Source organism: Verticillium dahliae, genomic scaffold (genome assembly GCF_000150675.1).
Source record: "Verticillium dahliae VdLs.17 supercont1.7 genomic scaffold, whole genome shotgun sequence".
In the NCBI taxonomy this organism is placed as follows: domain Eukaryota; kingdom Fungi; phylum Ascomycota; class Sordariomycetes; order Glomerellales; family Plectosphaerellaceae; genus Verticillium; species Verticillium dahliae.
Genome location: NW_009276917.1, coordinates 381080 through 408172, shown reverse-complemented (window position 1 = coordinate 408172; position 27093 = coordinate 381080). Strand labels below are relative to the sequence as shown.

The following is a 27093-nucleotide window of genomic DNA, read 5'->3' as shown; positions in this document are numbered from 1 at the left end:
AAATCTTGCTCTTTGGGCTGCGGTTGGCTTGGAGCGGTCGCAGGGGGTTCTGCCAGCTCTGGCTGCTTGCCCTTGAGGCGGGCTGAAGACGGTGCAGCGGGAGACGGCTGAGTTTGAGGGACAGGGTCTTCGATGGTCGTTACGGCGAGGCCCAGGGTGCGGGCGGTAGCATCATCGTCCCAGAGGAAGAAGTCGCAGGCGCGAAGAACGCAGGTCCAGAAGAGCTTGCCCTTGTTGGGGCCCTTCTTCTTGACGGGATACTGCTTAGCCTCACAGCGAGGTTCACAGTTGCAGTACCAGAGGCCGTCTGCGTAGAGACCACTGAGGCGTTGCTTCCTCGAAGAGGTGTACGGCCTGGCAGAGGACGAGGGTGCTTTGGAAGGGGTGTGGTCGTTTTGCATGAGACGACCACGGGCTCGGGACGATCGGGGTGTTTTGTTGTAAGGCATGTTGTTGGAATCGGGGCAGGGCGTATTGATGTGAGGGCTGAGGTGAGATTTAAGCTCAGGGTTGAGGCGCTGCTGTTTGCTCGTGGACGGGGCGGCGGCGGCGGAATTGAGTCGCAGGTGGGGGTGGTTCCACGGCAGGCGACGACCCATGGGCGTCTGATCTTGCCTCAGCGCATGAGGGCTTGGAGACACGCAGACCGTCGTAAATGCGACAGTGCTGGAGCGGAACTGGCTAGGACGACAGGGTGTGGGAGGCGTGGTGAGGTTATACGTTGGTGGGAGAAAGATGGCATTGAGGTGACGATGAGGGGATAGATAGTGACAAGGACAGCGTCAGGGCAGGTGAGGTTGACAGGTGAAGTGGAAGTGGATCGATGCGGCAGGGTAGGCGGTTAACTGCGGGGCGGGGTGGCTGGGAAACGGTCAAAAGTCCGAGTCTGCCTTGGGAGGGTGCTTGGGTGCGGGCTGTTGGATGCGGTCTGCTGGGTTGGCTCGGTTAGCTGTCTGTCAGCGGCCTCCTTCTGCGAGGCACCTTATTCAGGCACTGGATGTAGGTACCTACATAAGCAAGCTAAGGTAGGCTTGGTAGGCAAGCAGGTGGGACGCTTGCGGACCTCCGTCCTTCGCGGTCGGGCTGCTGAGTAAGGCGAAGGAAGGGGTCTAGGACCATGAACCGCAAGAGCGATGCGCCAAGCTTTCCCACTGCCGATTTGTGTCTAGGCTCCCCAGTGGAACTCTGGTGGTACCAATGATGGGCGTGAAGAGATGATGAAATCAGTCTCAATTCGATTGCACCTGCCTCGTCTCAATCTCTCTTACCCATCGCGTGGAAGGAGGCTAAGCTAAGGCTCACACGGGCTCCTGCTGAGATTTTTCTTGCTTGAAGCTCCAAGCTCCAAGCTCCAAGCTCCGACCCTGAGCCCACACACCACGAGGTAAGGTACCTGGAGCTCCAAGTCACCTTCCCCTCAGCTTCCCCTCGGCATTCGCTATTCGGGATTGCACTTCCATCAATCCGCCATCAACACCATCACTGAATCGGCTTCTGCATTGTTGCGATACGGACGCCGGTTCCGGTCCCCGTCGCAGCCACCATGCAGAGGGAAGAAGAAAGGCAACGGGACGCCCAGCCCGGCGCCGATGCCCGCTCGACCCCAGATCCCGCCCATCCTTCGCTCGACAACCTCACCCCCGAAGAAGCGAATCGCATCATCCACTCTCATCGCAAGGTCCGCTACGGCACCGCGTGCTGGCCATGCCGACAGCGCAAGGTCAAATGTGACAACCAACAACCATGTGAGAACTGTGTCAAGCGTGACCACCCTCAGCTTTGCTCGTACAAGCCCAATCGCACATCCTCTGGCAAGCCCACAACAGCAGCAACGACGACGACGAAAACAACAACAACAACAGCCTCCACTGCCACTGGCGAGAGCTCCGGCACGCGCAAGAGGCCACACTCTCCTGACCCTGCCACTGATGACCCCAGCCGGACACCATCACAGCGCCAGCCGAGTTGGCCACGCGCTTTTGCCAGTGTCGACGAGGCCGAGGCTCCCGAGAGCATCACCCGTTATCTCGGTCACAACAGCATCCCTTCATTACTGCGGGAACAATCCTCATCGGCCGACGTCCACCAGGGCGGCGACATTCGTCAAGACATGCGTTCCATTCTCGGCCTCGACACCTCGGCGCCCTTTCCCCTCATGTCGTCGCGCCACCTGGACAGCCTGACGAGAGAAATCTCATCTGAACTGCCCTCTGATCGTGAGGTCATGAAGCTGTTTCGCACCTACAAGGAGACACCTCAAGCCTTTTGGGGCTTCGTTGTCGACATTGATGATCTTGAATCAAAGCTCATGGTCTACCTCGAGGACAGGGCTCGGAACGCGCGCAACTCGACCAAAACCACGAAACCCGTCTCTGCGTCCTGGCTTGCCATCCTCTTTGCCGTCCTCGCCGTTGGGTCTCAGTACCATGACTCTCCATTTCACATCAGGACAAGGGACTCGCAAAAGTACATTCAAATATCCTTTCATTTCCTCCGTCTCGGCAACTTTCTCCTTCGACCCACGTTTGATTCAATTCAGGCTCTCCTCCTCACCGGCTTCGTCCTGTTGAACGACATGAAGGCCGAAGCGTCCTGGGCTCTGCTCGGGTTGACATGCCGCCTAGCCCAGTCGCTCGGCCTTCACCGGCCTTTCACCCAGGATGATCGGGAAAACCTGCCGCCTCATCTCAAAACCAGAGAAATGATCCGTCGCAAGCTCTGGTGGACTTGCGTATGGCATGACACCCTTACCTCTCTCTCCTTCGATCGCTCTCCTATGACCAATTTTCCCTGCTGCCCGATACCCACGGCTTCAGACGCTGGTGGAGGGAATTACACATACCTCGAAACCATGTATCATTTGTGCGAGATCATCTCACGCCGCCTCAACCCTGACATCACCACCACCGTGTCCTACGAGCAGATGGTTGGCAACTGCCAAGCTGTCGAATCTCTGCGCACCATGATCGCACCCAACATTCAGTTCAAGGACCAGTGCAAATCTGTCGTCGATCGCCTGCAGTACTACGGCATCCGTCTACACTCTTCCTTCGTCATCTCGGTCTGCTGTCGCCCCGCCCTTCACCGCGACTGCACCCAGTTGAGTCCCGAGCAGAAGAAGTTCCTCTCCGAGAAATGCCAGCATAACCTCATCGAGACGGTGCGCATGTTCCTCGCCATGCACCAGCTGTCTGTGATCCCTACACGATCCTGGGCCTATACCTATCATGGTCTTTCCTCTGCCCTCCTTCTCGGCATACTAGCCGAGACCAAGAACAGTCCCGACGTTCGCCAGCTCCAGGGCGACCTCATTGCTGCTCTTTCAGCCACGGCTGCCAAGGAGACTTCCCCTTCAGCCCACATTCCCAAGACGGACAAGGATATTGAGCTTTCTGGGCCTCTCCATCGCGCGCTCACGGCCCTGCGCAACATTTATGAGCACGGCTCAGTCGTCGGCTCCTCGGCCAAGCGCGAGTCTGACGCTGGCAGTGGCGTCGCCAGCGGGGCCCGTACGCCGTTGCTGTTGCACCAGCCCCCGTTTCCTTTGCAACCTTCCAACGGCAACGCACTCGCGCCGTCGACAAACCCGTCGGCGTCTGCGGCTCTGGACCCTCACCAGGATGCCGCACTCGCCATGGCAGAAATGCAGCAGAACGGCACACCCATGCCGACCGACTACACCGCCGGCTTGCCCGGCGTATACCCACCTCCGCAAGGCCCGGGCTTTGACGGACTCGCGGGAATTGATCCCGCGACGTACATGTCGCCGATGGATCTGTACGAGTCGATCTGGTGGGAGTCGCCGGATCCGTGGAACTCGGGGGTTGATGCGATGAACTTGGACTTTACGGCTCATCCGCCGCCAGGACAGCCGCAGCAGCAGTATTATTTCTAGGTCTTCCCTTATGGACGAGCACGCGGCTTTTCTGGGTAATTTGGCACGTTTGCGTGCAACAGGTAGCGTCTTTCCTGGGTTTGGCGTTGGGGGTCCGGGCGTAGTATGATCTGGACTCGGCCTGACAGCTGATATGTCGAGCTTTAATTTCTCTGATGCCTTTTCTTCGGTACGTGGTTCGAATCAGGACAACTCACAAGTCAGAGAGATAGATACCCGTTGTACAAGAGTGCTGTCCCTCTGGTCAGGGAGCATCGCTCGGTCCAGGCATTGGGAGACTGCAGTCCAGCGTTGTCTGGTTGATATCGTAAATCAAAAAGCTTGATCTTAAACCCTTTGCGGGTTTATGAGGAGATTGTTCTTCTATTCTGTCACATGATGCAAGTCATGTATCATCACCTTTGTTGCCGTCCTCGTAACCGTAACGCGTTGATTATCATGGGTATATCCTCTTCATTATACACAACGCTTCCGCGCGTTCAGACTATCCACAAGCAGCAGGGGAAAAAACAGCATGCAAGAGAGAAGAAGAAATGGGTGACGAGGAGGTTGCCGGGTATGTATGAGCCTCTTGCGAGGCACCATCCTCGTCATGGCATGTTGCGCGGAGGAATCTCCTTTCCCTCGTGTTCGTCTTTTCCTTCCTTCTTCCTCTCCTCTTCCCTCCTCGTCTTCGTCCCCCATCCCTGGCCGCGCAGCAAGCAAGCAAACTAGAGGGTATAATTCAAGCCAGACGCGCAGCACCAAAAAAAGAAGCAAGACAACAGAATCAAAAAAAAGAGGGCAGCGAAGTTCACTTTTGTGCTGCCGTAATTCTACACCTCGTAGTAGTAGTCCTCGTCGAGGCCGGCGCGGCTCGGCACGACGCCGGCGCCGGGCGGGGGCCCCGCGTAGGCGGCCTCGACGCGGACGTTGAGCAGGCGAATCTTGAGGCCGTACTCGCTGACGAGGCCGACGAGCTTGTTCGTCTCGGCCGTGATGGGCGCCTGGTTGAGGAGCATGAGGAGGCCGTCGAGCCACTCGGACGCGGCGCTGTGGTTGACGGGGTGCAGGGCGAGGACGGCCGACTCGCCGGCGCTCGGGTCCGACGGGTCGGCGAAGCGGAAAATGGTAATCTTGGTCGACGAGCCCGTGGGGCCGGCGGCGGCTGTCGCTGGCGTCGGCGTCGCGTCGCCGTGGCCGTTGACGTGGGTGTGGCTGTGGCCGTTGACGTGGAGGTTCTTGACGGTCGCGGCGCTGGCGGCGTCGTCGGGGGCCGAGACGTTGGAGACGACGGAGGAGATGGTGCCGAGGTCGACCTTTTCGGTCAGCGTGTCGAGGCCCGGGTCTTGCGGGGTGCGCGTCAGGAAATCGGCGTAGTGCAGGAAGCGGCGGTTGTGGGAGAGCTTGGCGAAGCGCCAGGGCATGGGCGTGTAGAGCCTGCGGCGCGGGGGCTCGTCGCCGCTGTCGGTAGCGTTGGTGTCGCGGCGCGGCAGGGGCTTGGAGAACCAGGCGCCCTGGAGCAGGCAGCGGACGCGCTGCTCCTTGACGAACTGCAGCGCTTCCTGCTTGAGCTCCTCGCGGACCTGGTAGAGGTGCTGGCCCCAGGCGTCCTCGAAGGAGAGCTCGAGGAGCTCCATCTGGAGCTCGCGCAGGCGGGCGCAGTCGTGCTCGGCGAGGTCGTCCTCGACCTCGAGGACGTCGCGCGTGCGGGCGGCACGGCCCACGACCTGCTCGACGAGGATGCGCACGAGCTCGGTGACCTTGTCAAAGTCGGCCTGCGCGGCGCCCGTCGCCTTCCAAAGGCGGAAAAAGGCCAGCAGGCCGGCTGTGTGCAGGCGCGACCACTGCAGCAGCAGCGGGCGGAAGAGCTTGTCGTTGTTCTTGGCCGACACGTCGAGGCCCTGGTAGCTCTTGTGCTCCTCGGCCTCGGCCCTGTCGACGTCAAAGTGGTCGTAGAGGATCATGGTGACGGCGAGGCTGGCGCGCGCGATGGGGCAGCGTTCGTGCAGGGGCCGCGTCGACTGCTCGAGGAGTATCTTCTGGAAGCCGTCCTCGTGCTTGCGCACGTAGTCGGTGAGGTCCATCATGCCGAGGAAGCCCGTCACGTCGAATTCCTGGGCCGGGCTCTCCGTCTCGAAGCCGAGTCGTCGCCACTTTTCGGGATTGTGCCGTCGACTGCCCTTCCTTGTCGTCATGGCTGCCACCGTGTCGGCTGGGTCGTCTCTGTTGGACGCGATGCCGTTGACGGCAGGGCGGTCGGGCGCGCTCGCGATATGGAGGCCCTTGAGACCTCTCCGGTGCTCGGGGCGCTCGACGTCGACGCGGACCTCGCGCCACTTGCGCAGCAGGAGCTTGGTCAGGGACTGAAACTCAAGGAGGGGGTGGGCGAGATCCTGGAGGGCCGAGCTCTGCATGAGGTTGTAGACGGCCTTGATAAGACCGAGATCTTGCAGCCGCTTGATGAACTTGGACCACTCCTCCATGGGGGCGCCCTGCGCTGCTGCTGCGGCGGCGGCGGCCGACGACTTGGTGGCCAGGCCGACGGTGGCGGCCTCGCGGGCGGCGGCCTCGCTCGAGACAGCGTCCCGGATGAGGGCGTTGATGAGCATGAGGGCGTTGGCGCAGAGGGCGTGGTCGGCGGACTGCAGCTGGGCAATGACGAGCTCGAAGAAGTGCGGGTAGACGGCGACGGCGGGCTTCAGGGCGCGGAAGCCAAAGGACCCGGGCAGCCTCGCGCCGGTGGTGGCGGGGTTGCGTGCGCCGGCGTCGGACTGGGAGTGGCTGACGAGGGCAACGAGGATGGACATGGCGCCGCGCAGAATGTTGACGAGGGGGTTCGTGACGATGAGCTCGACGACGCGCTCGACGAGGTCGCCGGCAGCGGGACCCTCGAATATGTCCCAGCCCATGTCAACCTCGAGCAGGCGGGTCAGGCTCTGCAGGGAGTAGGCCAAGGTGTTGCCGCCGGTGCTCATAATCAGGCGGCGCAGTACGACGAGGCCACCGGAGGAGATGAAGACGTCGGCAAAGGCGGGGTCGTTTATGGAGGACTGGAGCTTGAAGACGGCCATCTTGCGGGCGGCATCCTCGTCGGAGGCCAGCCGCGACAGGAGCGCGGGGATGTCTGCTTGGTCCATGGTCCAGGCTGCGGTGGTGGCGGCGGCGGTGGCGGACGCAGCAACGGCGGCAGAGGATCGTGATGGGGGGGCGCCAAGGAGAAACGTCGGGGTGGGCGTCAGCGAGGAAGTCGGAGTCGGAGTCGGCACGTGGTGCAGATCATGGTCTTTTGGCGGTGGTGCGATTCGGGAAGGACATGGGCGAAGAGCGAAGAGCGAAGAGCGAAGAGTGAAGAGACGACGAGGCTCGCGTCAGGCGTTGTTGGCCTTGCCTTGCGGTCTGACGTGACGTGGCTTGATTGATCGTGCTGGTCGTGGGGTTCGGATCACCTGCCGAGGGGGTGCAACCAGAGCCAGAGGAGAGTCAAGAGTCGAAGAGAGGGCGAGGAATGGATGGGGAGACAGGGACGGGTGAATGTACTTGTCGAGGTTTGGGGTTTGGGATTTGGGATTTGGGATTTGGGATTTGGGATTTGGGATCCAAAGGGCCCATGCGCACGCACAGCAGCCAGCCGATGCAGGGGTTCAGCACATTATCCGCGACTCGTGCGCTGGGGCCAATGAGGCTGCCTCGCTAGTGCCCCGCGTTCCGAGCTGCAGCATTTGGTGCCTGGATTTGTGTTCATCTGGCCAGACAAGCCAGGGTCCATATATCGTGTGAGTTTGCCTGTCTTGTCTGTCGGGTTGGGATGGCATGGTTGATGGTTGATGGTTGAGCCTTGCCTGCAGCCTCGTTTGCAGCCTCGTTTGCAGCCTCGTGCGACAAAGTCACGAGACGTGTCTCCTTGCACGATGCTGCTGTGGCTGCCCCAAGGCACCTGCCCCGCAGTGGCCACAGGCGCAGGTGCCTTGGGCCTTGCAGTTGCCTTGCAGCTGCCTTTCACATCCATCCTTAGCAAGAGTGACACAGAAGAGTGACACTGAAGAGTGACACTGAAGAGTGACACAGACTGGGAGCCTGAATACAATGATCCTGCCACCAAACCCATCCGCTTCTTCAAAGCGCTATCACAGCTAGTCCACGTCGAGGACAACCGCTTCGTGAGACAGCTGCTGCAGCCCTGGTACTCATCTGACAAGTACTCATCTGACAGGTACACAACAAGATGACCAGCTACCTCAATGACCGCTCCAGCCAAGGCACAGGAAGTCCGGGCGGTTCCCTGTGGCGCTTTGCGCGAGCCCCGGTGGCTCGGAATGCCAAGCCCCGGCTCTCGGCTCTCGGCTGTCAGGTGGACCGGGGGACCTTTGTTGCTCGGTTCTCGCCTCCCTTGACGTCGTATTGTCCTGCGGCACCGAGCTCTCAGTTTGGTTCGTTCTGGCCAGATCACACCACAGCAAAATTATCCCAGAAGGAGAGTCATGAACTTCCTTCACTTCAGATCTGGAGACGGGTCGAGCACCAAGCCAGTTCCCTCGACGAAAGACCCGACCCACTGCGAATACACCTCCCACCTCCCACCTCCCACGTAGACCACCAAGCCCGTATCTGCCCGTCCCAGGACTCCGGAGTGGATTCTCTACACCAGAAGAATAGTTGGCTTCGCCTGCTCCACATGCCGATTGCGGTACCCATCCACGTTCGACACGTCTGTGGCTAGGCAGGTCAGGTCATGGCAACAATATAAGAGGACTTGAAGCTGTATAAGATCTGGAACCTGGACACGAGCCTCCGGGTCTGTTGAAGAATTCCCCGGCCTTCCCTCATGCGCCGCATTCACCAAGCGGCTGCTGGATCACGGGACGTCTGAAGTCTAGCTGCCCAATATGTTGACGTTTCTACGAGAGCACAACTACAACGTTTCGAAACATATCAGTTCCAATCTGCTGATGGCTATCATGGTCCTCTGCACGAGTGTCTTGACCTTTGGTTTCGAAACCTCGATTCTATCTTCCATTCAGGCCATGGACTGTAAGCCTTCTTTTTCATCTTACCGACTATAATAGGAACGTCTGCTGAAACGATAGCGGACACGTAGCTTTCGAAAGAAGATTTGGTGACATCAATCCGGTTACGGGGAAGTATTCCATGTCTGCAAACAAGCTCGCTTACCTGAATTCCTTCCCCCTCATCTCGTATGCCATTGGCGTCATTGTAGCTGCGCAGATCAGCGAGAGAAGAGGCCGTCACGTTATTCTCTTGATTATGAACACCATCTGCATCGGAGGTGTCTGTCTGTCGCTCTTCGCCAAAAACTATGGACAGTCATTGGGCGGCAGAATGCTTATACAGACACATGTAGGCATGGAAGCTTACCTCGTGCCCATGTTCGTTGCCGAGCTTGCGCCAGCCGCCATCCGAGGTTCTAGTACGTTGCGGACCGCTTACATCATTACATCACTCACCACGGGGGGCTCAGAATTGACATTTTTGTCTGTTAGTGGTTGCGACGTATGCCCTCTCGCACATTTTTGCCGCCTTTCTCGGAGCCATTGTCACGAACTTTACCAGCCGAATCGACGGCGACGCGAGTTGGCGCATCCCTGTGGGGTTGATCATGATATTTCCTGTCCTCGCCTTGGCTTTCAGCTTCCTGGTACCCGAGTCTCCTCGTTGGCTGCTCCGTAAGGGACGCTTTGACGAGGCTGCCGACAGCATATATTATCTTCGAGGCGCCGTCAAAGAGTACCCTGCTGAGGCGGAGGCTCAACTTATACTCGAGACGATCGAAAACGCAGCAGCCCAGGGGCGTTGGAGGGATCTGTTCAGGGGCACCAATACTGTGAGTGGCTACTCCATGACTTCATCCTAACTATCGCATCTAACAAATAGCACAGCGCCGAACTTGGGTTGGTATCCTCGCCGCAGCCTCCACGCAATTGACTGGCCAAACCTTCGCCAGCAACTAGTCAGTCTCCAATCCTTTCCCCCAAAAGTTGTCCTACTGTGACGGAACTGACCCCTTCCAGTGGCACAGTCTTCCTGAAGTCACTGAATATCATGGATCCGTTCACGGCTACGTTAATCAAGCGCTCAATCATCCTGGTTGGTTGCGTCTTCGTTATTTTGTTTGTCGAGCGCCTTGGCAGGAGGCGGCTCAGCCTCATCGTCGGTTCATTGTGCGGAACTTCTTTACTAGTCATGGGAGGACTCGGCACCGTTGCCTCGCGCTCCACCGTCGAGAACAATACTCTTCTCACCATGACCATTCTTTTCCCCGTGTTCTACATGGTCGGCTTCGGCTCCACGTACGTATCATAACAGATCCTCTCTCATGCCGGCCTCTCTAACTGACTCGATACTGAACAGGATGCAAGTTGTCAAGTCAGAACTTCCACATACAAGTCTCCGCGACAAATCCATCATGATCCAGTTGAATGTCGCAAATGCGTGCAACTTTCTCACAACGTTCACTCTCCCCTACTTGCTGGAAGCGCCGTACGCAAACCTTGGGCCCAAGGTTGGCTTTGTCTACGGAAGTATTTGCGTGGTCATTGTCTTTCTGCTGTTCTTTTTCATACCAGAAATGACTAAGAGGCGAGTGGTCCTTTCCTTTCAGTATCATTCTGATCACCGTACTAATGATAAATAGATCTCTTGAGGAGATCGATGAGATGATGGACGCCAAAGTGCCAGCCCGGAGAACTCGGAGTATATTTTCCTCCCCGATCCAGAATTGATTTTGTAAAGAGCTGACGAGATTGCAGGCTGGAAGTCGTCTGGCTTGGGCTCCAAGCTGACCGAATTGGGCAATGGCAACATCAGGCTGTGAAAAGCAAGCTGGAGGCAGCTGTGCGACATTGACCAACTGTAATCAAGGCTTTCAAGCGGCAGCACAAGTCCACGCCACCTACGATTATCATCGTGGGCCAGGCAGACAGGAAGATTGCTAGACTAGACCCTTCAACCAACAAGCGTTTCTGTGAATGCACAAAGCGGTTTTGTTACATACATGGACTTGCTATGTGACTGCAGTTATTTGTTTCCCTCAGAAAACCGGCACCGAGTCAGGGAGAACCAGTCAAGAGATGCGGCAGGACTTCAACAGGCCAACTTTGTGACACCTCTCATGCACACGGGTCCACTTGACTGATTTGTGGACATTCAGAGTTTGATTCCTCCCCAAGATGTACTCGCGTTGGTGACGGTTCGCATTGTGCATTGCATTGCATTGGGGCCTGATGGTTTCTGGACCAACTGTACCAACTGTTGGTATCTATATTAAGCTACCATTCCCACACCTCTTCACAATCGTCATTAGCAAGTTATGGTGAGGAATTTGAGAATCAGATGCACAACAGCTCGATTCCATCAGGAGAGCTACTTCGGGACCTATTTGAAGCACTCCCATGAGAAAACGACTTGTGAGGGCTAGGTATTTGGATCAAAGTACGATTAAGAGCTACCTTCCGGGTTTGGCTCTCTTCAGACTAGAAACACTAACGACTTGAATATAGACAACTGTCTTGTTACCTCAAGTACATACTGAATCACGACCAAGTCGATTCAGTTCACTAATGGGGCCCGTCATACTATCTATGGAGGTCGACGATGACGATTCTTGGGATAGCTACTACCGACTACGCATCGGATCGCAGATCAAATATCTCGTCATCTCCCCAGGGACATTTGACCGAGACACCCTATCACTACCGCTGCAGTCCTTACCTAAACTCCCGACTGGAGACTGGACCATGGCCAAGATCTTCCGAGACAAAGCGACTGGTGATTTGAGGACTGTGGATTCTCCAAGCATGTACTGTCTGGGGTCCGTTCTCAATGGCATCCTGTCAGCGTTGACTGCCTCGAGCTGGAGAGATCCAAACAGCTCACAGCGTCGGCCTTTGAAGTCATCACACCACGTTCGGTCCCGACATTTGATGCCTCATCACCCGCTACTATGATCGCTAAGATAGCCCGATTTGAGTGGGAGGTGCCGAGAATTGAACGAGAAACGATAGCTTATCAGCTGCTGGAAGGCTCTGGTCCAGCGCCACGTTTCCTGGCTCACATCCATGAGAATGGACGCATCATGGGGTTTCTGCTTGAAAAGCTGGAAGGACGCCATGCTTCCATCCAAGATCTGAGTGCGTGTGAGGCCGTTCCGAAAAGTTTCCACGAGCGGGGGCCTGGTACATGGAGATGTGAACCGACACAACTTTATGGTGCAGGAAGATGGGATAAAGTTGCTCGACTTTGATAATTTCCAAGGAGAAGGCCAGTCCTGAGTTGATGCAGAAGGAGCTGGAAAGTCTAAGTGGCCAACTTGGCGAGGAGTCAGGTAGGGGCGGAGGCTTCATGCCTTGGGAAGACAGCGACTGAAGGATTGGGTTAACGAATGTATGAGTCCCCGCAGCCGCACTTGCAAGCCATAGCATATTCACGGCGAACTGTTTTGATCGGTTCACAGCAATCCTCCTTCTCAGTGCGATCTATCTCCAGTATTCCGGGAGCATGTTCGTCTAGGATTTCTGGAAATTCGTGGTGGTTCACGATGCAGGATGAAATTTGACGATGCTCATTTGTGGTCAGCTCGCAGCACATGTATGCGTCAAGAAAAAGCGTCTCTATAGCTCGGCAGATGTGCATACCAACTGTATGCCCAGTCATCAATTGCTTCATGGCTACCATGTGACTTTGAATCACGGCATGTGTCCTCGCTTGATGCGACTTACAAGCACGCATCGTCCACTCGGTGATGTTCTCAGATTCCATTACCTGCTGAACACTCGGTCAGCCTGGAGGCTGCCTGCCAATGGCCGTCCCTAAGAGAAACGTTGATGGAATGACTCATTACTAGGTAGGCTGAGGGGTCGACTGGATGCCTGACACCACCATTATTGGTCCAAACGCTGGGCATCAAGCAGGACTTTTGTGATCCAATCCAACGCAGGACGACACGTCCTGGCAAGCAATTTTGGGATTTGCCGTGATTCAAGAAGGTTCGCCTACACGACTTGGTGTCGCAAACCGCGAGAACATTGAGCCCCGATATGAGTTCAAACTCAAAGGTAAAGAAGTGAATCTCACCTTGAACAATGCTGTTCGACTGTTGAAGCTATTCAAAGCACCATCATGGCATGCTCCCAGATAGATCCTCGGTTTCAGAGTCTCGAAGAGACCGCTCAGACCTCTGCACTCGCCGGCCAAGGTTTGTCAACTGAGGCATCCCATTTCGTCGTTGGTCGCCGATCTGTCAGTCAGTTGGTCTAGTGTCTTCCACGGGCGTAGCCGTTATCGCCGGTCAAGTCCTTGATTCCGACAAGGCCGAAACAAGGTTGACAGTCGCCATTGTGCTCGCACCATCGTCACTGACATCGAAGACAATGCCCTGCTCGCCCCGTATTCGCCGCCAGTAGTTAATGCCCTCGATGAGTTCTGGACAACCTTGCGTGATCCAGCCCCACTTGCGCAGGAAAGCGGCGCTCGCCTCCCAGCCTTTGATGTCCCAACGATTCGCCCCAGAGGATGAGCGACGGTTTCTCTACGTCTGACCAGTTCGTGTCCTCAACGTTGAGCAGGTCGGAGCAGAGCTCATCTTCGTCAATTGTCCCTGAATCAAGACCACGGAGGATGTTGTCGCGAAGCCGCGCCAGGGGGAAGAGGTCAACCCACGGGTGATGTCGCACCGTTCGCTGGAGGGCCGTCGGACTGAGAGACTCGGGGTGGGAGGGCTGCGAGGACGGCCGATGTCCATTCTGGTAGTTGAAAGGAGAAATGAACTCATCGGCGCAGAGGCCCTTGACTGGGAAACCCAGGGCTTCGGCGTTTCGAGCAAGGCCGTCAAGGACGTTGAGTCGGATGAGGAGCTGTAGTTGGCTCGGGCGAGGGGCATTAAGGCTGTAATCCTGGAACGTGTCCAGGATCAAAGCCTGGATGGAAGCCGACTTCCTGGGACAAGGGGGGAGCAGGTGGCCTTGGAAGGGTACCATTTCACATTTTTGGCGCGTGTCTGGTAGGGGGCGTGTGTCGAGTGCGGCCCAGCAGCCGACGTTGCTGTGCCGGCCGAATCAGAACATTGAGCACTTCCCTGCTGATCCTTCATTCTCCTCCCTGTGAGAATAAGCGTGGCTTGTCAGCCGACGGTACGATAGGATAGCGATCTTGAGGGAGGGCATGACATGTACTAACGGTAAGCTCTCTGGCTTCGACGATTCTGCCGTTTCTTCTCCTCAGCAGGGCTTGTCACTCCTCTCCAGTCGTCCATTGCGACGCGCATCTCGGATATTTCGATTACCATGGTGTGTCCTAACCTTGCTGAGATTCAGCTCTGCGGTGATGTGTGTTGCTGGGCGTCGTGGTAACGGGATTCAGAACTGCGGATCGGCACTACTTGTAGTCTCATGCAAGCGGCTTATGGTGCATGAGGGCCCGTTGTGGGCCAACCAGTTCAACGACCACTTACGTCCATGTCTCTGACTAGCGATGTTGGAGCTTGTTGTGAAGCTTCAGCTCAAAGGCAAAGCATGGCACATGTTAGTGATCACGAATTCGGACATCTGGCAGCTGCTGAGAAGTTATTTGAGTGACACGATGGGCCGGCTCTTGTAATTGCGAATCCGCTTTCTACTCGTCCAAACATACTGAGAAATCCAAGACAAAGATCTAAGATCTGCTTCCAAACATTACTTCAAAGCCCATTTAACACCGAACAAGACGATATTGAAAAGACTGGCTCGTACCTGAAAATCAGGCCAAATGTCGACCAAAATGCAGTACACCAGGTAATTTCTCTCCCTGAACTCGATCATTCAGTCTTCAAACCAGATGGTTCCGCCCTTGGCACCCTTGACAAACACCCAATGACCTTAGTTTGCCTACAGACTCGGCGAGTCCGGCCTCAAGACATCCCGCATTGTCTTCGGTGGCATGAGCTTTGGCGACAAGAACTGGCAGCAATGGATTCGGCCCGAAGAGGAGGGTCTGCCCGTTCTCAAATACGCCTTCGACCGCGGCATCAACACGTGGGACGTTGCTGACACGTACTCCAACGGCGAGTCGGAGAGGATCATCGGAAAGGCCATCAAGAAGTACGAAATCCCCCGATCAAAGCTTGTCATCATGACCAAGTGCTACATGTATGTCGACGAGGCTGGTGGCGCGGTCAACCCCGCTCGCTCCATCACCAACGACGGCGACATTGTCAACCTTGTCGGACTCTCAAGGAAGCACATCTTCGATGCCGTCGACAAGAGCATTGAGAGGCTCGGGACCTACATCGATGTTCTCCAAATTCACCGCCTCGATCGCGACGTCGAGCCGGAAGAGATCATGAAGGCGTTGAATGACGTGGTTGAGAGTGGAAAGGTTAGGTACATTGGTGCCAGTACCGTAAGATTTACAAGCCCCGCGTCCAAGTTTCAAGCTCATGCTGAGATTCAAATGTAGATGGCCACCTGGGAGTTCCAAAGACTTCAGAATGTTGCCGAAAAGCACGGATGGCACAAGTTCATCTCCATGCAGGGCTTGTACAACCTCCTCACCCGCGAGGATGAGCGCGAAATGATTCGCTTCTGCAAGGCAACCGGCGTTGGCCTCATGCCGTGGTCGCCTCTGAGCGCGGGTATGCTCACTCACGCGTGGACAGACCGATCTGACTCTCGTGAGAAGTCAGACGTCTTCCTCAAGGCACTGTTCCGCGGTCGCGAGGAGGCGGCCGATGAGGCCATTGTTGGACGTGTGGAAGAGCTTTCTAAGAAGAAAGGCATCAGCATGGCACAGATTGCGATTGCATGGGTTCTGAGTAAGGGAACATCTCCCATCTGTGGTCTGGAAAGCAAGGAGCGGATTGACCAGGCCAATGAGGCACTGACGGTTGAATTGAGCGAGGATGAGATCAAGTTTTTGGAAGAACCCTATTTGCCGAAGCCTGCCTTCTTTGCGTAAGGTTCATGTCAGGATTCTTCAAAACAGGATGATTTCTAGGCAATTTCATGGCCAATGTGCGCCTGGGTGAACGGCTGACACAGGTAGAGGGATGGGCCAAAAGATATGACCTTGTAGCTTTTAAGCCGACTGATGAGGTCAACGCTTTCTTCTGCCGCTTATCTTCATAACGCATCAATAAAGAAGATAAAAAAGATACTCATAACGTTATAGCGAGTCCCGACCCTACGTTATCTCTCATGATTATCGTATTTATCTACTCATTTCGGAACATCAAGGATGTAGTGACTACCTTAGTGTAGATGAATCAATCGACAAAATTATGAGATGACCTGCGAGGAGCCATAGTGAATGTGATGAATTGGATCGTGTCATGGCATGTATGCCATAAACGGAGTTTCGTGAAGACGACTGGTATATATGCATGACGAAGCACAGAGTTGAGGAGTCTGTTGTGGCTGAAATACTGACTAAGCAGATCTACCCGCATGGTTTCCACCATCTTAATCATCCAACGCCTCAAGGTGGCGCCAGAAGGAACCAGCCATTGGATTCTAGCAACAGCGCAAGGCTACTTCAAAACTTCCCCAGCATCCCCGTCGCGACCGACGCCAGCCTTCCCACGAGCATCACCACCGGTCTCCTGCCGCCGACACCATCAAAGCACCCTTCGACACCCTCACCAGGCACCACCGCATCCCTCCGCAGCCATGGCCAACTTCCTCGCCTCCATTTTCGGCACCGAGCTCGACAAGGTCAACTGCTCCTTCTACTTCAAGATCGGCGCCTGCCGCCACGGCGACCGCTGCTCGCGAAAGCACGTCAAGCCCTCGTATAGCCAGACGATTCTCATGCCGAACCTGTACCAGAACCCGGCCTACGACCCGAAGAACCGCATGAACCCGAGCCAGCTGCAGAACCACTTTGACGCCTTTTACGAGGACATTTGGTGCGAGCTATGCCAGTACGGAGAGCTCGAAGAGCTCGTCGTCTGCGACAACAATAACGACCGTGAGTTTCCATCTTCCCCTACTTGCTTCTCGCCAGGAACCCTCTCACGGGGTCAATGTGTGTCTCTGTGTGTCTGTGTGTGATGACCATGCTAACGGGAACCCAAGACCTCATCGGCAACGTCTACGCCCGCTTCAAGTACGAAGACTCGGCGCAAAAAGCCTGCGACGCGCTCAACTCGCGCTGGTACGCCGCGCGGCCCATCTACGCCGAGCTGTCGCCCGTGACCGACTTTCGCGAGGCCTGCTGTCGCCTCAACTCGGGCGAGGGCTGCGTGCGCGGCGGCTTCTGCAACTTTATCCACCGCAAGAACCCCTCGGACGAGCTCGACCGCGAGCTCGTCCTCAGCACCAAGAAGTGGCTCAAGGACCGCGGCCGCGACGAGAGGAGCCCCTCGCGCAGCCCGACGCCTGAGCCGACGAGGCGGCGGTTCGCTTGAGCGGGTGAGAGCAAAAGGGAGAACTTCACTCGTTTTCAGGGCGAACCAGTATGAAAATACAAATGAAAAATTGGGATTGCTGGATGGGGAGCCGTTCGTCCCAAGGGCCGAGAAGAAAAGGCAGGATGCATTGTATGATACCCCGTCGGGGATAAAGGAGAGGAAGGAAACATGTCATCACGGGAGGGCGTTGGGCGTTTAGGGTCCGCGAGAGGCTGCGGCAGAATCTTTGCCGAGATGGCCGAAACACGTCGTTCACATGTAGTCAGGACCAGGAATCTGTAACTTTTGAACCCTACGTTGATGCTCAGTGAATCGTTTTGTATCGACTCCATTAAACCCCCTCCCCGTGACGGTGCGCTTATCTACAGAGAGACCCCCGTACATGCGTGTGTCGTGTCATCATGGTATCCCTTTTCTAACCGACTGTTGGCCCCGTTCCCGCCCGGATGTCCCGAATACTTCCCTCCCCAGAAGCCAACCTTGTGTTCAAACCATGTGGTGGCCTGCGCTGATGTGCAGCTCCCTCACCCGCTGCTTCTCCCGAGGATGTGCGTCTAGCTATGGAGCGGCCACTTCACTTCTCCTGCGCATCCTGGAAGTCATCCTCGCTTGTGTCGGCCCTCTTCAGCTCGGGCACGTTCTTCTTGAGATCGCTGACAAAGTCAATCAGCGGCCCATCTGCCGCTGGCTTGCCCGTATTACTCAGCATGCCCGTGATATCCTGCGAGTCGTGTCGGGTCGCCTGGGGTGCCGTCGCGGCCGCAGCAGCAGCAGGCTGGGTGGTGGGTGCTGCTGTCTCGGAGTGGCTTAAATCGATGAGATCATTCTGGGGCGCTGCTACGGGAGCCGCAGCAGGCGTAGGTTCGGCTACCGGCGGAGGTGTCGCTGCCTCCGTGGCCTTTGGCTGCGTTTGTGCGGGCTTGTTCGGTGGAATCTGGTTCTCGGAAGAGGCCTTTTGTCCGGGCAGGATGGGATAGATGGCCAGAACCTGCTCGGCCTGCTTCTCGGGTGTCTCGCCGTCACTAATGAACGCATTAGTACTAATCCTCAAGCTGTGCCGTCATGGCGCCGCTGGACTCACATGTTGGCGTTGATGATCCACTCGAGGTCCTCCTCTCCCTCCTCGGAACCGCCAGGACCGCCCTTGACCGGCCTGAAGAGCCTCGGGCGCCACTCAACACCATCCCGGTTCCGAATCTCCCGCTCCTCCCGCTGCATGTCTTCGACCTTGGTTTTCTCGTCGGTGGCGAGTTCATGATTGCGCTCGCGGACGGCTTGCGCCGTGGCCTGCCAGAGCTTCTGTGACTCGCGCACATCCTGTTCCTCGATGGGCCGTACGGACGGGCTGCTTGGTTTAGATGTTTTCGCGTTGAAAAACATCTCCTTGTGGCCAGTCTACTATGCATTAGCATGCTTCTCACGACGAGTTTGCGCGGTCGTTACCTTGACGTCCTTGATGAACATCTCATCGCTCCACAGGCCTGAAAGCTCATACAGGACCTCGTCGGTGCTCTCCCGTTTGATGAAGCCGCCAATGGCATTGTAGGTACCGCCGACCCAGCCTTTGGTCTTGAACTCAATGTCGGCCACAAGATCGAGCTCGGGGCAGCGCACGAAGCTGTGGTCGCCGAGCTCATACTTCATCTTGCCGAACAGAATGCCGCGGGCGTACATGTTGGGCTGTGTCAGCATGCTAGGTGCACAGTCAGCGTTTGATCCAACCAGCAGAGCCCGAATAGAGAGAGTACGCACTACCGCTCGCCCTTGGCCTTGTTCTTGCCCCTGTTCAGGAAGGTCAGGGTAACGGTGCCTTCCATCAGACTGGCGGCCGAGTTGCCGAGGAACTTGCTGCGAGGCTTCAGGCAGCCATCGACGCGGATGTGGTGGTCGGGGATCATGTAGAAGTAGCTCGACTTGGGCGGGTGGTGGGAGGTTTGTTCGGCAATGTAGTAGGCACGTGTGCTGTCTGGCAGATCCCAGTAGCAGCTGAAGACTTCGCCAATGATGGGGTTGAGGGGTTTCTTGACACCTCTACAAGCCATGTTAGCGATTTTTGTTTCATAGGGTTTGAACCTTCTTGACCGCGGGGTTGGACTGACGGAGGTCGGATGTGCCAGCCGCTGAGGTAGAACTTGACAACGGAAGCAAATCGCTGCGTGGGATCGTCGATCTCGGGTATGGGAAGAAGCATTTCGGGGTGGCACATGAAGCTGGAGGATTGTCAGCATGGTCCATCGGCGAGAAGACAAAATGTCTAGAGGCTGGGAGGTTTCAGAGATGGAGGGGTTCTGACTTGGTGATTCTCTCGAGCATGCTGCGAGGCTCCAGGATGAAGGTAGGCAAGACTACTCGACTAAGATCGGCGCCCGGCCGGAGCTGGGAAATAATGTGAGTGAGCACTGCAAGGCAAAAAGCAAATGTCAGTTTCGAGTTCATGGGATCTGGCGCATCGCGGGGCATAGCTTCGAGTCGCATTGCATTATGGACCGTCGCGTCGCATCGAACCGCATCGCGGGGCATCTGGTCGCGCAGTGTATTATTTTTTTTCGCTCTCTCTCTGTTTAAAGGACGGGAGGGGACCAGAGTCAAGGGGTACGCACCGTTGCCCTGATCAGGCTCGACAACAAGGGTGTCATCATCTTCGCCTGGCTTGGCGTCGGCGGCCGCATGGTTCGAGCCGTTGCTCGCTGCTGGTGCAAGCCAGTTTAGCATGTTGGGCGAGACAAGATGGAGAACGTCGTCTGGGACGTGGTGGGGTGGGAAAGATCGTGACGTTGATGGTCGGAGGGGTCGGCTTCAGGTGAATCGGTGGGGGGGATGCGGTAGATAGGGCACCTTGGGGGACTCGAGACTCACTGAGCGAAGCGGATCGCAGGCGAGCTGGCACATGTACCAAGCCCATGACTGCGACTGGTGCCTACCTACTAGCTACGGCAGCTGACTCTGTGAGGAGGCACTATACTAGGTAGGTAGGTGTGTATGACCTGCAAAGCGCGCGCCCCTCTCTCGGGCGGTCGGGCTAAAACTGGCGCCTGTGGACTCGGGAATGGGAATTCTGGGCGTCGAATTTGTTCCACTTCGAAGAGCTGAGGGAGCCTGCTTCGTGCCGAGCTGTGGGTGCTGGGGAACTGGGAAACGAGTCAAGGGAATCCCGGCGGTTTGGTTTTCGAAACCCTTGAAGCGCTGACGCAGCTGGTCGGATCGTGCTGCCTGCGGTGTGGAAAGCTGGCTTCGGGGCGTCTTGTAAGATCAGGCAGCGAGGTGCAGCGGTAGAGCTTCGACGGGATTTGTGCGTAAGCGAAGGTGGTATCGTCAGAGGGGGAGGAGAGGGCCGAGAGAAGTGCTGTCAAGCTGCCGGGAGTGGCGGAAATGTCGAATAAATAGGTCGCACAGACGGGTAGGCCGCTAAGGATGTAGGTATGGGTTGTATATAATGAATGTGACCGAAGAAGCCGGTGTCCGGAAGGGTGGAATTGGGAAGCTGGGCAGCGCTGGCGTTTGGGCGTGGTGTCTTGGGTTCCGACTCTAGGATCCCTCTTTGTCTTATCTAAGGTGCGTCTTGGGTCTTTGGTAACGGATATTTCGTGGAACTGGGTGCAGGTGAAATGACATGGGTTTTGCGTAGCTCACGACTGACACCACAAAGGCCTGTTCAAGGAAGCTGGTGTAAATACTAAAAATGCCAAAGACGGAGACGTGGAATGTGCCCGGGTCAGTAGTGAGTGGCAGTGGTCCAGGCCTGCGAAAGGTGGAAGCAGGAGAATCAGGTTTCGCGTCGAGAGCCCTGAGATCGCTGTGTCTGGTGAGATCGGGCGATGATTTCCACTTAGACCAAGGGACGTCCCGGATGGTGTGGTTAGGAGCCGTGGCGGACGGGAGGCAGGTGTTGAGGCACAGCTGGGTGGTTCACGAAGATGGCACTGGCACTTTGTGGCTTTGGGGAGACAAGAGGCAAACACAAGCTACATACCTACCTTCGGGTGGCAAAGCTTCACTGCAATGTAATCGGTGACGATGTTCTCAGCACGTCCATTCTCCGGGGCGGGCGAAGTGCACCCAGCCCTGCTGCCCGCGTTGGCCACTAGAGGTCGGTGGTGATAGCACGAGTACAGACGAATGGGTGGTGACGATGACGACGGTCGATGTGCCAGAGACCTGAGCTGTCCAGTGGAAAGTACCTTGCTAGCAGGTGTCATGGGATGGTGCTAAGGCCTGGCCCCTCCCGCGCCCCAGTGCCGTTGGACCAACGCGCTACGTAGCCTTGTGGCAGCCCCCTACTATAGCTCTCTGTACATGTAGCTGCACCTCCCAGTGGACAGGTCTCAGGGCTTGCAGGGGGCAGGTCATCCTGTAAGGGGTGGAGGGGGGGACAGGGCGCGCTCAGAGTGGTAGCGGGCGGGGCGAAGGAGGGGCAGCCGTAGCCCCCAACCACTACATCATAGCCGTCTCATGACGACATTTCCACTGTCTGTTGGTCTTGACCTCAGATGATCGATCCAACGTCAGCCAGCCGCCGGTCATTGAAGCTGCGGCTTACAGCATAGAGGTTCGTTACTGACAAGCAAGGCGTTTGTAACCCCTCAACCCCCCTTCACTGAGGGTACAGTAGGTTCCTCAATCACGCCCTGCGAACGGCAGATCCTGCATGAACAATTCCTTCGCTTGCGCGACAAATCTGATCAATAAAGTCAATCCAATCACCGCCTCTCCCGCCAACACCCAGCACCCCTGCAAAGACCCCTCATCCATCCCACTCACTCACCCACAAACTTTTCATCGGAGACTCGCTCATAGCTCAAGTCCGTGGCAGTGCCTGCCTCCGCAGTGTCGCATCATGCACAACCTTTGCCAATCCCGCGGGCCATGTCCTCCTCCGCCACCCTTCTTCGCTCCCTCGCCGCGAACGTCGAGTCGTCGTATTCCATTCGCGAGCCCTTGGTGAGGACATGGGCGTTTAAGGAGGGAGAAGGGGGGGCGGGTTCCTCGCATCCTCGGACATGCTGAAAAGTGCGAACCCTCGCACTTTTCGGATTCGGTTCACCCACCCGGTACAATTCGCGTCCCGTCTCTATACCTACCTGTCTTATACCGGCTGGTACGCCCGCTGCTCAGTCTGCTGGCGACGCACGAGCAAAGTGAAATATCCAGTTGTGTTCCTGAGGAAACCTTGTTGAACGCCTCTTGCATCGTTGAAACGGACGGAAACCGCCGTTAACATTGCAGATTATCGAACCGCACTGACCCCATGCACAGACAGTATAATGGCTTCCAGGCCATGCTTTACGAAAATGGATCATTCGTGAACCAGCCGTGACAAGATGCTACAGTGGCACGCTGTAGGTTTGAGAAGGTCGTCAAAGACTTGATAGATCACCATGGTCCCTTGGCTGTGACATGCACACACAGCCATGACGGGCTCGATTATTTTGCAGTTTGATTGCTTAACAGTCTCTCCAGGCTAGGCCAGGAGAGTAGAGCCAAACTCGGAGCCGCTTCAGAACGGGCAGCCGAAATCGGTTGGATCGGTCCCGGCGGCCGAGAGGTGGGGACTATGGGACGTCCATCGGCTCGGGCTCCAGAGCATGCCCAACAGAGCTTGGTTGGCAGGCTGCTCGCCTGTGGTATCAATCACTTGGTCTTTCGAGGACATAATGGATTCAAAAAGCCTTCAATTAGCCTCGATTTTGCTTCAGACATTCGTACGCCCATCCGCGCCCAACCGGGCGTGGGAGGGTCTTTTGCTGCAATCATCCATCATGACTAGCAGTTCTCTACTGCACGCACAACGAGGGTATCTCGCATTCCGCCCCCCTCACCTACGATACAGGGTTTCGCCACGAGCCCCGTCTGTCAATCCAAATGCATCCTTGTCGCTGACCATATGCCATGCTGTGTCCGTTATCATGTCGCTTCAGCACTCACATTCTACCCTAAAAATTGATCTTGCTAGCGAGCCGGGACCCGCCCTTCACAGGTGCCGGAAGACACTGACACAGGCGTTCGCGATCTGAGGACACAGGTCAGTAACGTTCAGGTTTCCTGTCATGTTGCGATATGGTGGACTTACCGGCTTCGTTCTCGAACAGGAACGAAACGTCGTCATGTTCTCCAGGCAAGTCCGGAAAATCGAGGCATATAAAGCCCATGTCGTCTGTGGGACCTTCATTATCATCTGGCATGCGTGGGAGCGGAAACTTGGCGTCGACGAATCGAAGACCGAATTTGCCGCTGCGAGAGAACGTTTCATAGACATCTGTTCCTTTGAGAACAAAGTTCATGCATTGTCCATGCTTGAAGTCGGGGAAGAAGGCGAGTAGCTGTGGAACCGTGTCCTGCTGCACCACCTGGACTCGCGTCCAGCCGGCTTCCCATTTCTTATGAACAGGGACCACCATTCGCCGGCGGGTAATGGAAAACCCAACGGCAAGACTGTCATATTTGACCTGGAACCCCGTGAGAGCTGCTTGGAAGGCGTGAAGATCCTTCAAGCTGGGAAACTTGAACGTCCGGATGGACTGTGTCGTCTGCAACATCTGCAAGGTCTGCTCCATTTCTTTTGGACTTTCCCGACCGACTTGAGAATCGGATACAGCCATCGTCACGTCGTTTTGAGGCCGCCTCAATACGACAAGAGTCTTGGCATCGCTAACCTCCAGCCTGACTCGGAGTTCGCCCGTCTCAACGTTGACGCGGTCGGCAATCGTGCCCACCTTGGAATCGACAATCACCCTCAACTTGTCGGAGAGCACCGTTGGCGGCATATCGTCACCTCCGTGGTCATCATTGATGACACGGACCGATTGCCAAGGGAGCTTGCTGATGCCGGGTAATCCTTTGGAGTCGTCCAAAGAGTGGCTCAAGGTATAGCCTACCAATGGGACATCTGCGTAAATAGTCTCATCGTTTTGAACCGCCGTGCCAGTGAGGAGTGTATGGAAGTTCAGACGCTCAGCTTCGTCCTTGAAGGAAAGCACCATGCTGCCCTTGTAGCGCCCATTGTCGCACTTTAGCAAAAGAGCTGGGTCGCCGCCTTCACCTCGGAGGAAGCCATATGGAATCGGTTGCTGTGGGGTCCAGGGAAGATTGATCCCGCTCAAGGTCCGAGTATGCGGGCCAGACACGACGGCAAGCCTATATCCTCTGTGGAAGGTGCGAGGGCCTGTCGGCGTCTTTTCCTTCAAATACTTCTCAAAGAGTGCTATGTCGCAGGAAGGTACTGGCTCCTTGGGGAAAGATCGGGACTGTGCATCGGCGTCGAAGAACTGGAACGTTCGCAGTGTTGCGTGGAATATGCACTGCTCGTCCTGCCGAGGGTATAGCGTATCCTGCGTCTTGTTGCCGAACTCGTACATGTTCCATATCATCCTAAAATCTTGTTGCATACACTGTACCGCAATCTTGAAGCCTCGAGGAAGAAAGATCTCAATGATGCACGTTTCGCTCCTCCATCGCACATCGTTCCAAGTCGGACCGGTGTTTTTGTCCTCTGAGATCCGCAAGTGAACCTCTCCGTTTTGACTTGCCAAGACCAGGTTTAACGAGGCCTGGTTCCTGGCTCTAACAGCAGACAGCAGGCTCTTGAAATGGTATGACTGGGATTCTCGGCCTTGCTCCATGAGGTAGGCGTCCACAGAGATGCGGCTAAAGTTGAAAGTATCCGGAGTGTCGTTGATTGGCAAAGCGTCCAGCCCTTCTCTTACCGTCGGGGTTTGTAAGACGCCCGACATTGCCGCAGCCGAATTGCCCGTAAGAAGAGCAATCATATCCTGACTCAACTTGGGGTATTCAACCCATATGGATTTATCAATGGTCTGCGGCAGGAATGCCTCTTCGGGAGGCAGGAAGCCATTACGCTTCATGGATCCAGCCAACTTACCCAGCGCAGACACCACGAGCTTCCGTGCTTCGTCGACCTCCGAATCCGGCGGTAAACGTTTGTTCGACATCATCTCGGGAATCGCTTCTTCGGAAAGCCAGTGCGCTTTTGCCAGGTTTGTATATGCCTGTTGGCGTTCCATCTCGTTCTGCATCTGTTCCTTTGGGCTTCCTGGCCGCGCCCTTATCGCATTCTCGAGACCCATCCGGCCCTTGAGAAACCACCATAGCGCTGCCCTGATGAGTTCTGGAGTGGAGCAGGCGCCCACGGGCCGAACAGTCTCAGCATGCAATCGGAACAACTCGCTCAAGTGGCGTGTGCGCGTGACGAAGATCATCAGGGCGTCGTCCCCGAGTGGCGTAGGAGCGTCTTGCAAGTTGAAAGAGGGCTGGCGGTTCGTTGCCGAAGAAGGAGGGCCCATCGTGCTGCCAGCATAATGCGAGTTGACGCTCTGTTGACGCGAAATGTTGCCTTGCTGACCGTGGCCGCTGAGAGTCGAGTATACAGAGGATGGGCTTTGGTCTGGTTGAGAGGGGGGCTTGTTGTACTGGGTATTGTATTGCGTTTCGGGAGAGATGGGGCGCGCGCTGGAATACTGTGGTGGTGCGGCGGCGGGGGCCGGTCCCAATGCCGCAGGGTGTGGCGATGAGCGCAGCCGGTCAAGTGGTGACTGCTTGATCTCTATAGCATCTTCCCAATCTCGCTGCTGCGCATGCTGCTGCTGTTGTGCCTGAGATGTGCCCGCAGACCGGGCCGCTTCGGCGAAAGCCTTGCCCTCTGCTTGCCGCATCTCCGCCTGCTGTATCTCGAGGAACGACCTTCTGTTTTCATCTTTGGCTCTGCTGTTTGAGGTGTCCAAAAACCTAGTCCGCGCGGCCACTCCAGGCACGTCGTCTTGCCTTGAGGCAGTGGCTTCCCTGGCGGACGTGTAGCCAGTCTGGGTGCGCTTGATAGGATTCGGGATAAAATCGTCATACGGTGGAGGGTCGGCTGGTTTTGGTGGCTCTTCGTACGCACTCGGGGCCCGGGCGGAAGGAGGCGGTCGTAGCTTCTTCTGCTTGGATATTTCTATCGTAGGGTGCGGTGACTCGTCACCACCCTCGCCGATCACCTCGGGCTGGGTGTCAGCAAAGCGGACAGTGCAACCTTTTCTGTTTCTTTTGGGCGCGCGGGGCGGGGTCTTGGGGCGAATTTGCAGGGGGAGACTGTTCTGCGAACCGCCGCCGACATCGTGAGCTTGAGGGTAGCGCGATGCGTTCCTCGTGTCAAGCTTCGAAAGTGTGGGTAGAGGCGGCGCCGAGGGGGCAGTGGTAGGGTGAAGCGAGTCGGCGGACGCATGCAGGAAGTCGTTCACATTGAGAGCATTGTCGGTCTGCTTTCGATCCTTGTTGTCCTTGGCACCAAACAGCTTGCCCATCAAGCGACCGCGACGTGAGGAGCGGCCCTCTTCGACCTGGGTGTCACTGTCCATCGTGGATGGAACGACGCTCGTAGAACGCCGGCGTCATGAGAAGAGGTCCTGCCAGCTGACGAGAGCGCATTAGCATGAGCGAGAGCATTGGCAATAGCACCAACAGGAATGGCTGCAAGAAGGCGTGTTGCCAGGCCTGCATACTGCTCGGGTGCGCGTGGTCTCACAGGGCAAGAGTACTGACCTCGCGGGCGTCCTGACGATTATGTACGAGCTGAAGCTGACGAGGGAGGGGCAGTAGAATGGAGGGGGGGCACAGCGCCTCAATCGCGGGTGCAAGGGCAGTCACGATTGGAGCTGGCCGATTGTCCAGGGACGGATAGCGCCAAGACAAGCACGTGTGGTTTGTAGGATTCCGCGCACGTAAGCCCGGGGCAGTGCGCTGCGCAGCAACTCGAGATATCGAAGGCCGAGAAAGTGCAGTCTAGGAGGAAGAGGGACAGAGGGAAAAAGAGCAAAAGGAGCAGTAATGG

The 27093-nt window shown here is 56.4% G+C and overlaps 9 protein-coding genes across 9 annotated transcripts in view; 4 read left to right on the top strand and 5 right to left on the bottom strand.

The window, feature by feature from the left end:
* The window catches only part of VDAG_04206 (uncharacterized protein), a gene marked incomplete at both ends in the record, with an annotated part of 1311 nt that extends 862 nt beyond the window's left edge, over nucleotides 1-449 (bottom strand). Inside the window, one exon of the mRNA XM_009650653.1 lies at nucleotides 91-449. Coding sequence (XP_009648948.1) covers nucleotides 91-449 — 359 coding nt within the window. The remainder of the gene's footprint in view (nucleotides 1-90) is intronic.
* Nucleotides 450-1543: 1094 nt separating this feature from the next.
* VDAG_04205 (fungal specific transcription factor domain-containing protein) lies at nucleotides 1544-3895 on the top strand (the record flags this gene model as incomplete). Its single annotated transcript, XM_009650652.1, has 1 exon — nucleotides 1544-3895. The coding sequence occupies one exon, from the start codon at nucleotides 1544-1546 to the stop codon at nucleotides 3893-3895; it is 2352 nt and encodes a 783-aa protein (XP_009648947.1).
* An 815-nt stretch (nucleotides 3896-4710) lies between these two features.
* Nucleotides 4711-7014, bottom strand: VDAG_04204 (ELMO/CED-12 family protein; the record flags this gene model as incomplete). The annotated part of the gene is made up of 1 exon (XM_009650651.1): nucleotides 4711-7014. The coding sequence occupies one exon, from the start codon at nucleotides 7012-7014 to the stop codon at nucleotides 4711-4713; it is 2304 nt and encodes a 767-aa protein (XP_009648946.1).
* Nucleotides 7015-8760: 1746 nt separating this feature from the next.
* VDAG_04203 (low-affinity glucose transporter HXT1) lies at nucleotides 8761-10706 on the top strand (the record flags this gene model as incomplete). Its single annotated transcript, XM_009650650.1, has 8 exons — nucleotides 8761-8905; nucleotides 8973-9302; nucleotides 9376-9716; nucleotides 9772-9842; nucleotides 9904-10182; nucleotides 10244-10372; nucleotides 10527-10585; nucleotides 10642-10706. The coding sequence occupies 8 exons, from the start codon at nucleotides 8761-8763 to the stop codon at nucleotides 10704-10706; spliced, it is 1419 nt and encodes a 472-aa protein (XP_009648945.1).
* Nucleotides 10707-13143: 2437 nt separating this feature from the next.
* On the bottom strand, nucleotides 13144-14174 carry VDAG_04202 (uncharacterized protein; the record flags this gene model as incomplete). The annotated part of the gene is made up of 5 exons (XM_009650649.1): nucleotides 13144-13185; nucleotides 13251-13364; nucleotides 13423-13825; nucleotides 13864-13987; nucleotides 14066-14174. The coding sequence occupies 5 exons, from the start codon at nucleotides 14172-14174 to the stop codon at nucleotides 13144-13146; spliced, it is 792 nt and encodes a 263-aa protein (XP_009648944.1).
* A 470-nt stretch (nucleotides 14175-14644) lies between these two features.
* VDAG_04201 (voltage-gated potassium channel subunit beta-3) lies at nucleotides 14645-15820 on the top strand (the record flags this gene model as incomplete). The annotated part of the gene is made up of 3 exons (XM_009650648.1): nucleotides 14645-14658; nucleotides 14758-15265; nucleotides 15323-15820. The coding sequence occupies 3 exons, from the start codon at nucleotides 14645-14647 to the stop codon at nucleotides 15818-15820; spliced, it is 1020 nt and encodes a 339-aa protein (XP_009648943.1).
* A 710-nt stretch (nucleotides 15821-16530) lies between these two features.
* On the top strand, nucleotides 16531-17270 carry VDAG_04200 (splicing factor U2AF 23 kDa subunit; the record flags this gene model as incomplete). Its single annotated transcript, XM_009650647.1, has 2 exons — nucleotides 16531-16831; nucleotides 16939-17270. 2 exons carry the CDS (start codon nucleotides 16531-16533, stop codon nucleotides 17268-17270), a joined length of 633 nt encoding a protein of 210 aa, XP_009648942.1.
* Nucleotides 17271-17847: 577 nt separating this feature from the next.
* On the bottom strand, nucleotides 17848-19985 carry VDAG_04199 (oxysterol-binding protein; the record flags this gene model as incomplete). The annotated part of the gene is made up of 7 exons (XM_009650646.1): nucleotides 17848-18295; nucleotides 18355-18621; nucleotides 18769-18966; nucleotides 19026-19304; nucleotides 19373-19483; nucleotides 19567-19672; nucleotides 19874-19985. 7 exons carry the CDS (start codon nucleotides 19983-19985, stop codon nucleotides 17848-17850), a joined length of 1521 nt encoding a protein of 506 aa, XP_009648941.1.
* Nucleotides 19986-22925: 2940 nt separating this feature from the next.
* On the bottom strand, nucleotides 22926-26620 carry VDAG_04198 (uncharacterized protein; the record flags this gene model as incomplete). The annotated part of the gene is made up of 2 exons (XM_009650645.1): nucleotides 22926-23280; nucleotides 23341-26620. The coding sequence occupies 2 exons, from the start codon at nucleotides 26618-26620 to the stop codon at nucleotides 23204-23206; spliced, it is 3357 nt and encodes a 1118-aa protein (XP_009648940.1). The 3' UTR covers nucleotides 22926-23203.
* Between the last annotated feature and the right edge of the window lie 473 nt (nucleotides 26621-27093).